This window comes from Nansenia antarctica (assembly GCF_963989245.1).
Source record: "Nansenia antarctica genome assembly, chromosome: 17".
Taxonomy (NCBI): domain Eukaryota; kingdom Metazoa; phylum Chordata; class Actinopteri; order Argentiniformes; family Microstomatidae; genus Nansenia; species Nansenia antarctica.
In genome coordinates, this window is record NC_137687.1 from 2970290 (window position 1) to 2980236 (window position 9947).

Here is a 9947-nt window from a genome sequence, read left to right on the forward strand (position 1 = left end):
GTGACTTCAGTGGCTGAAGCTGTCGACCAGGTGTTTGGAGTCCCAGGGTCCTGCGCCATTGGAGAGGAACTGGTGGTTGACAACCATCTTGGCATTCTGATAGAGACTGGCTTCCAACTGAAACAAGAAGGAACACATCACACAAAATTCACATTCATGCGGTCAACACAATCTTGGCCAGATGATATTCGGTAGCACATGATATGGCTACGATGTCGCCTATATGCAGTGCAGACAAATACAGGTCCACGGGTGCCAGGATATCTACTGATTCATGGCTCAACAACTCACCTTGGCACTGTGACAGGTTTGGAGGTTCAGTAGAGAACTTTGCCCACTCAGCTTTGCAATTTTGCAGAAGTAACAGTAGAGGGCTCTCTTGCACAGTCTGCTGGAGAAGCCAGGCCCACTCACAGTTGGGGAGCTAAGGGGCCAGAGAGAGCATTACGCCTACATAGAAAGCTCCCTCCACAATGAAATTATACATTTACATAATTTGTTTTTAAATGTTTGACATTTACCAGACGCTTTTATCCAAAGCAACTTACAAACGTGTCTAACAAGTAAGTGAATCACATCAGTCATCATAAGAACACATCTATGCTAGGAGCAGGTGCTATTGGCAGTCACAATGCTAGAAGAAGGAAGGATCTTTTTTATATACGGTATACAGTAGAGGAACTGTACAGGGTAGTGGGGAGTGAAGAGGTCTTTACAGTCAAGATGGACAGGCAAGATGTAGTCTGAAGAGATGGGTCTTCAGTACCCATCAGACTTCATTGTAATGGTAGTATACCAAGTACGGTAAGTATGCAAGTAGTCATCGAGATCATCTATGTTTCATCAAAAATACTTAAATTGTTCCCATGTTACGAGCATCGTCTACCAGTAGCACCATTGACTTACCCATCGACAACAAAGCCTGTTGTGCTGTCCAGCACCTCGATGCTCAGGTCCCCGAGGCACCAGTTGATGCTGAGGTCTTTGCAGTGGGGAGAGCTGTGTTGAGGCGCCACCCCGTCACAACCGAGGAAGAATATCCTCTGTTTCCTAAAGGGTGGGACCAGCTGCTCCTCCCAGTCATCCCCCAGGCGATTGTTGATTGCGTCCGACACGTTGTCCGAGTTATAGCTGGAGTCACCTGAACGGACCAGTGAACCAGAACCAAGTTCTCAAAATTCCTTCTTAACCAGTTAAGGCCCCAATACAATTCTAGAACACTGCTGTAGATTGCTGAGAATTGTCAAGATAAAGATAAAATGTTAGAACAAGCCTGAGAAAAGTATCACACACCAGTATTACACAGAACATTATTCAGGGAAACAGACTAGATTGAGAAAGATTCGGTGACTATTTCAAAATGTACCAAAAGTCAGCATTAAGATTCTGGTTGTTGTGTTTGTATTATGGTTTGAAAACCAAAGCCGTCAACGGCTACTTACCGTAGAACATAGAACAGCCATTCCTGGCCGGGGGACGGGGGGGACTAGAGGCTTAATACCTCCCAGTGTCACTGGAGCACTGTCTGTCAGTCCTACAAGGGAGGGCGGCCTATGCTACTGTGATTGTAATGCATCCTTGGTTACTTACCTAGGACCACATTGATGATGTAGAGTGGCTCAATGAAGTGGCTCAGCAGCGCCCCCTGGACCCCGGTGACGGCCCAGCGGCAAAGTTTGTCACTGTCGGACATGCAGCAGACCCGGGCGCCCCACACACCCGGATGGAGGAGAGCCACAGGGATCAGAGAGCCCTTAGCATGGCACTGCAGCATCAGGGAACTGTAGAGATTCAGGGACTTCCTATGGGGACAGAGGATGCACACAATCACTCTCACTGGGTCACTCAATTAGATCACTAAATTAGTGAAATGTAAACTGCCCCAAAATGTAATTCCCATCCAATTCTTACACTTCTGAGTGGATGCAAGCAATTAAGATTTCCGCATTGGACACTCAACAACAGCAGCCAGTATGAAAATGCACACACTCACATGGAACCGCACTGTGCTGCCCCTCTTGGGGTCTGGTTGGTGTAGAGGTGAAGGTAGGTTTTGGGCTTGAGCTGGAGCAGGTGGCTGTCGGAGTTTCTCTCGTAGATGGAGCGCTCCTTGCACTTTGGGTCATGGCTGAAGAACAGCAGAAGCTGCTTGTACAAGAACCTGAATAGAAATACAGGATCGGACACATCCTTTGCTAGTCTCCAGTATTAATAGCTAAACAAACCAAACAAGTGAGTGAAGTGAGTAAGTAAGTCCAGACGATCCAACAAAACTCCTGTCAGGCTGATGTACCTTTGGAGAGCCCGTTTGGCGATGACCATGGCATGGCAGTCATGCACCATGGTGCCACTGAAGCAGAGCCAGTCACTGCAGCTTGACTCGCCCGTGCCCAACGCCACAACGTTGTAGCGCACATAGGACTGGCCCCAAGTGTCACACAGCTCTGGAGAGGGAATAATGTGGGAGAATCACATCCATAAACTATTCACAATCTATAGACACACATATATATATATATATATATATATATATAACACACATGATCGACACATAAACTGTGTGTGCGTACATTAGACATGCTCATCAAAAATAGGTGTCATTTACAGTCGTTAACATATTTTTGTAGTGTATTATTATTGAATAGATTCCAGGGACGGAGTTGAAAAGGTGAGAAGGTCAACGAGAGTTGTGGAAACAGACCTTCTTGGGGGGTTCGGATGCATAAAAATAAAAAAAGACGTGATTTTGGATTAAAAATCGAAAAGGTGACTAGTTTGCATCCCTGAGATTCCCCAGTGAGCAGAGAGAAGACCTCACCTCTCTCCAGGACGAAGGCAGCCAGGCTGCTCTTGCAGCTGTGGAACTGGGAACCCTCCCCCAGGAGGTCGTCAAACACGTTACTGGACACTGCTGCCATCCGACCCATGTGCCAGTCAGTGTCACCCACTAGAAAAGCAGATGCTTTCAGAGTCAGAAGAAGAGATGTACTAACCCTGACTCTTGGCAGATCATGCAGTATGTAGGCTACAGTATGGAAGACTATTCAATCAAACTGTTAGAAAAGGCAAACAGGTTTATGCCCCATGTTATAATCCTCAAGCCTAGCTGTGAATGTTTCCACTGACTTCCATCACAAAATAACCTGTTCCCTTCTAAATACACTCACAAGTTGTTTAATATGAATTCAATATCAGTTTGATCATCAAGTGAGAGCACGTGGCCCCTAACCTCCACTCTTGGGGCTGCTCTGCAGGTTGTTTGACTGGTCCTGGAGCCCCAATTTTAGGAAGCTGTCGTCCAACTTGGGTGGGGATGTGCCAAGGAGGGAGAGGACATCACTGTCGTCGTCATCAGAGTCGTCCTCCTCCTCCAGCATTGGGTCTGGCAGCAGGGGTTTGGCGAGGGAAGACCTCATGGGCCTATAGTCCTCTGGTAGCAGAGCCCCAGAAACGTCTGGGTTACTGGAATCAGTGTCACCACTTACACAGAAATGTCGTCCAAAAGCGCCCCTGCTGCTGCCCCTGTGCATAAGAGAGAACTGTGCCTTTCTAGGCAGCCGGCTACGTACAACATCTTCGTCCACCATGATTAGTACCTGCAGTGAACACAGAGTGCATGGGAATTCATTTAACACATGCATCAGTTGTTAGAAAGAGATGCCATTCGTAAACTAAAGTAAAGGCTAAACAAGGATACATCTGAACTGTAGGCCGTAGGCCATTGTGATGGTAGTCCGTGTTCAGACCTAGCATTGTAGTACCACTGCTCTGGACTGGCATCTTATGAGATGCTTTCGTGGATTTTTTCATACAAACATTTTCTGATGCAACAACACTAGAACCGTGTGTATGATTATCTGCAAATGTCTCCCTCACATTAAAATGCTGCTGGCATCCCGAACGACATCTGTGGTTGAAGTATGGTGGAAGAAAAAAAAGCGCACGTGCAGTTTTGGCTAAACTAATTAGCTCGCTATCCTACTCAACCAGATTTTTAGTTGAAATATAATTAATTTCAATTGTTCTTTGTTTCACTCTATTCGATTTGCATTATGTATGCCGGTTAGTCTCGTTGAGTTAAAATAAAATGTTCTGGTCTATATTTCAATTGTAGATAAAAGTTATAGCTAGCAGGTGGCGCTGTGCAGACTCAATTACTGTATGAGTTAAGTAACTTAAGTTCATTAATTTACTTACTGTATGAGTGAAGTTAAGGAGCTAATATATAACATTACTCTGTGTTGTAAGAATGATCTCTGTGAGAGATATTTATCGTTTTATCTTACCTGGCTTGTTAAGGGCTCGTGATATGACAACGCAGGGATGTGACTGAACAGAAGTTATACTGCACATACAAGGGCGCCGCTAGGGGGGGGTAAGTTAGGACGATTCTAAGCGCCCAGCACTGACAGGGGCCCATGATAATCTTTTTTTTTAAAAATACATTATATTTATAAATAATATTATTATTATTAATATTATTATCATAAGGACGTTAACTCATTGACTGCCAAAGATAGTAACGTTGACTGCCAAAGACGCCATTTGAAAAACCAGATACTTTATTTTTCTGTTTTGGTAGTCTGTCCAATGTCACACTTGCCCTTCTCCACCGGCACTAGTTTTGGATCTAGCTTGCTGTTCATTATTTTGATGATAAATTGTAGATAGCTAGCTATAACATCTTCATGAGTCATCTACGTTTCTACATCTTTGTCGAATACTACACAGCAGAGTTTGACGCTTGAGTTTTTACAACGTGCAACTGCCAGAAAAACATACGGCATATACAGTAAATCGATATGGTCGAACCCTAGTATATATATATATATATACACACACACACACACACACACACACACATACATAACCATACAGGCTTAAATACTGATTAACAGTTCATCACTGTAATCCCCCTCCCCCCTACGCAAAACGTGTCCACCGCGTGTTCTGATAATGGCCATGTCCGGACAGCCCACCTGGGGGGTCAGGGTTCAAGGGGGGTTGAATAGCTGTAGAATGTAGATTGGTTTCACGGCTACATTATTGTCATAGTGCAGCATTTGGAATATATTTTATACATAACTAGCTAGATGTGATAGCTTGGTAGCTTACAATCAATTACATAGCGCGTTTTCCGAATGCGGACGATTGACCCGTAGCTAGCATCTAATTGGAAAGAGTCCGAATTGTCCACTCGACGAACTGTTTTACCTATAACATACATAACTAGTTATGTTTAATGACCTATATGTAATATATGACCTATATTTAATGACCGTATACCAGCCGCTAATGACGAAAGCTCTAATGAATAGCAACTAAGCTAACGAAATGCTAACGCTAACACAGCTAGTTCAATGACAGTGCACACACCGTTTAAAGCCAGATTAATTCAATAACATAATTGCAGCACGTGAGATATTAACACATTAATATGTCCATTGATAAGATATGAAAATGTCTTCCATACCTGGTGGAAGGCTTTCCGCGGTAAGGTGAATCCCACTTGGCGTCCTCGCGGTAAGGTGTCTTGTCGGTCTGGGCGGTGGGCAGCGAACAGGTTGATGGTCGGAGAGAAAAGAAAGACTGGACGTCTGTGACCTGGAGTGTCTAGGACCGGAGGGCGGGAAGGAGTCACGTGAGAGGAAACAGGACCCGTGCAATTTGCACTTCTGAAAAAAACACGCAATTAAACTCTGTTATCATTGAAAATGTGAGATAGTTCAACAGTTTACAACAACATTTAAGTTTTGCCCATATACATGCACCTTAATTCATGGATACCTATATTACCCGGTATATCTTGTATTTTTATTAACTGCTGTGCAACACATTGTCTCTGAATATTTATCTGAAAATAGCAGCTATGGAGTCCATAAGGAGCCTATCATTTACTGTGTCTTTTAGCTCAACTTCATACTTTTTTTTTTCTTTCAGTAAACTGTTTCGGAACTACTTGACTGTGCTACTTAATGAGTCAATTGCGTAGTCAGTGGCAGGTGTGAGAGATGAGTAAGTGGTGGCTTGCCTCAGGCATGAATCTAACCACCACAAATCAAACAACCAACCGAACTGATCTTGAACCAGTTTATTAAGACGCCACCAGATCATCGCTCATCAAAGACACAGTAAATAGGCTGATTGTTCCATCTCACAAAACATAATGGAATGTAAAAACTTTGACGCTCAATATCTCTGAATTACCCTAAACGGAGATAGAACCTTCTCATTCTAAACGGAGATAGAACCTTCTCATTCTAAACGGAGATAGAACCTTCTCATTCTAAACGGAGATAGAACCTTCTCATTCTAAACGGAGATAGAACCTTATCATTCTAAACGGAGATAGAACCTTCTCATTCTAAACGGAGATAGAACCTTCTCATTCTAAACTTACCATTGTGAACTAGAGTCATTTCCCCGCTGTCCTTCCCTGCCTGTTTGCACGCTTCCTCCAGCAGAGATGAGACCCTCTCCAGGGGGAAGACGTCAATATCCAGGGTCTTCCCAGTCCCAGCGCACCTTACCACGACGTTGATCTTGTCCATGATTTGGTGACAAATGTTGAACTCTTTTAGTTTAGTTTTTTTTAGTGGTCAAAGTTAGCTGAAGTTAGTAGTGGTTCTCTTAAATGTGAACCTTGGATTACCATCTGAAATTTGTAAAAACATTTTAATTTTCAACATGCTCCTACGTTAATCAGTAACTCAACTGATGGGCATCATTGGGCGACATGATTATGCACCACTAAAGCATTTGGCAATATGATTACATGTGCACGTTCTAATGAACAGACTAATGTGCTCTCATTCAACTAATCATGTACAAAGCAATTATGGTTTGTACTTGATTAGTTGAATCAGGTGTGCTGGTGGTGGAACAGATCAAATATGTGGAACGGCTGGTGGTCCCCGAGGAGAGGTTTGAGAACCACTGCTCTAGACAGAAACAGTAACCCTGAGGTTATTGGGTCTGTTGAGCCCAGAAGGGGGTGCTGCTACTGTGCTCTGGGGCTTCTGGGGGCTCCTGGTTTGTTGTGTCTGTTGTGCTGTTTGAGAAAAGAAAGCAACAAGTGGGCTGACATTTACAGCGCTTGCAAGGAACACGTGAAGACCCGGACGCCAGGCTAACCTGGGTGGAGACAGGTGACAACTGGCTCTCTCTCTCCCACAGGACTGAGCGCCATCTGATGGTGACATTTGGCATGACATAAAATATATTCCTTTATTTGAAATCAGCATTTATACATTACTCTATACTCCAAAATAGCCCATCAAGTTGAGTTTATATAAATAATCAACCATAGAAACCAAGAGCTATATCTGTAATCTGTGTATTAATTATAGGCTACTAATATCTGAGTGGCAGTTGCCTGATGAAATTCAAATTCACAACTTTTGTCTTTCATTATAATCTTCTTAATGAGGTCATTTGATGTAGGCCTAGTGATTTATTTTTAAAATTATCTTTATTACATTCTATTCATGTTTTATTCATATTTTATCAGTTCTCTTTTTCCCCTCTAATTCCTACTTAGTTCCATAACTGCTTATGTTACCAGTGAAGACAAGAGCAGGTGATCTCCAATTGATGCGGGTTTTATTGTGAGGTTCTGTGCGCACAGACACGCAAAAGGAGAGATATCATTCCCCTTAGGGAGGGGGGAGTGGAGGGAGGGGGAGGGAGGGTCCCGTCCCCTCTCGGCAGGCGGTGTTACTTTAACTCATTCCCCTTAGGGAGGGGGGAGTGGAGGGAGGGGGAGGGTGAGGCAAGACACTGAACCCCAAAATTGCCACAGACCAGGTGCAAGCTGCCATTCAAGGCTGAGTCTCGCTCACTGGGAGTTCAATCTCCGAGCAATGATGGGGTTCTGTGTCCTGCCCTCACCCTCTGCTTATGTTACCAGTGAAGACAAGAGCAGGTGATCTCCAATTGATGCGGGTTTTATTGTGTGGTTCTGTGCGCACAGACACGCAAAAGGAGAGATATCATTCCCCTTAGGGAGGGGGGAGTGGAGGGAGGGGGAGGGAGGGTGTGGAAGGCACCCTTACCCCCCCTTCCGTCCCCTCTCGGCAGGCGGTGTTACTTTAACTCATTCCCCTTAGGGAGGGGGGAGTGGAGGGAGGCGGAGGGGGAGGGTGAGGATGAGGGCAAGACACTGAACCCCAAAATTGCCACACACCAATGGCGGCAAGCTGCCATTCAAGGCGCTGAGCGCCCGCTCACTGGGAGCAATTTTGGGGTTCAGTGTCTTGCCCTCCGTGACCCAGAGGGTCAGACCGCATTCGCCAAAACGTTGTACTATCCTATCTGGCGAAAAATCGGAAGGCTCTTCCCTAAAGTAGTTCTTCTCAGAAGGGCCCTCATGGAGACACCGCGGATGGCTTTGACTGCGTGTCACATCATCGCCATGGAGATGAGGGCAGCCTTGAAGCCGTCTGTGACCTTCGCGGAGGGCACCAAGAGTGGGGATGACACACCGTACTCTGTCAACCTCCCCACAGAGACAGATAAGAGCGATACTAACAGGCCCAGTACCAAGCTGGAGTTACGTATTGAGAGGGAGAGGGTGGAGCACCTGGACAAGCTAGACACACCGGTTGTGCATGTAAGCAGTTGATAATCCCCCCCCCAAAACGTTTTATTTGCTTTGATTGACAATGTAACACTTTGAAATGTTTTTTTTCTGTCAGTTCTGAAGGAAGAGCTGCTTCAGGGCAGAAAGAAAGGCGCACGTTTGCATTTTTCCACTCATTTGGTGTCTCTTTTTATTTGCAGGATTGGAATTTCTGGAATTTGTATCACAGCGACCTTATCGAAGAGGGTATCAAAGACTTGCCAGAAGAATTCGCCCACTTGGACAAGTTATACGGTGAATGGCCCTGGCCCGGATACAACAAAAAGAAGAGCTTCCTAGCAAGACTCTGCAGATGTTGTCTTTGCGGCTTGTTTTGCAAGAAGAAGCGCAGAGCCTCTTACTAGAGTAAGCCCCTGGACCATCTGACAAGGACTGGCTCGCTCGCAAGCACAACACAACTACAACACATCACAACTACAACACATCACAACACATCACAACTACAACACATCACAAGACAACTACAACACATCACAACACAACACAACTACTAAACAAACCACACACACTCTCCACAGCACCACCACCACACACCCCCTCCCACCTTACACACATCACCCACCACCACACACCCCCTCCCACCTTACACACACCCCCTCCCACCTTACACACTTTCCACAGCAACACCCCGCCCAACCAACCAACCACTCAACCAACCATCCACCCACACACCCGCAATGATTTATTCTATAGGAAATAAACTTTCGGCATATTCTAACTATCTAGCGGTGGCTGTGTTGTTGCTTTAGTGTTATTTTTGTATGTAAATATGATGCAATGATTTACAGTGTTGTTATGTGATAATGATGATTACACATTATTATATAACTGCTTATCCAGGTTTAAATTAGGTTTAAAATTACATGTTAGTTACCCGATGTTGATAAAATTAAATAAAAAAATTAAGTGAATTGGACAACTATTAAATGATTGTCGAATATTTATGGCACGTCCGGGCACATAGTTAGCTAAAAGCCCGAAAGCAAAAGAGGACTTGAGAGAAATCACACAGAGACAAAAACTAGTCCATTCGATATCTTTATTCAATGCAATCTTTAAATAATTCATCTTTACATCTCTTTGTTGAAGTTGGTCTTTGACCATTCATTCTCAAAAGTAATAATATTAACAATAATAATACAGTAAGTGCTTTGTCAGAGGACAAAGGCCATAGGAAAGGATCATACAGCAACACATACCAGTCACAACAACACACGCACACGCACACGCACACACACACACACACACACACACACACACACACACACACACACCTCACTCACTCACTCACTCCCTCCCTCCCTCC

General features: G+C 44.5%; 1 protein-coding gene across 1 annotated transcript; it reads right to left on the bottom strand.

Annotated features, from left to right (window-relative positions):
- Positions 1–6: 6 nt before the first annotated feature.
- On the bottom strand, positions 7–6551 carry LOC308172784 (adenosine deaminase domain-containing protein 2-like; the record flags this gene model as incomplete). The annotated part of the gene is made up of 10 exons (XM_080547733.1): positions 7–117; positions 292–424; positions 907–1141; positions 1591–1802; positions 1994–2161; positions 2294–2444; positions 2819–2947; positions 3230–3596; positions 5474–5613; positions 6401–6551. 10 exons carry the CDS (start codon positions 6549–6551, stop codon positions 7–9), a joined length of 1797 nt encoding a protein of 598 aa, XP_080403859.1.
- Between the last annotated feature and the right edge of the window lie 3396 nt (positions 6552–9947).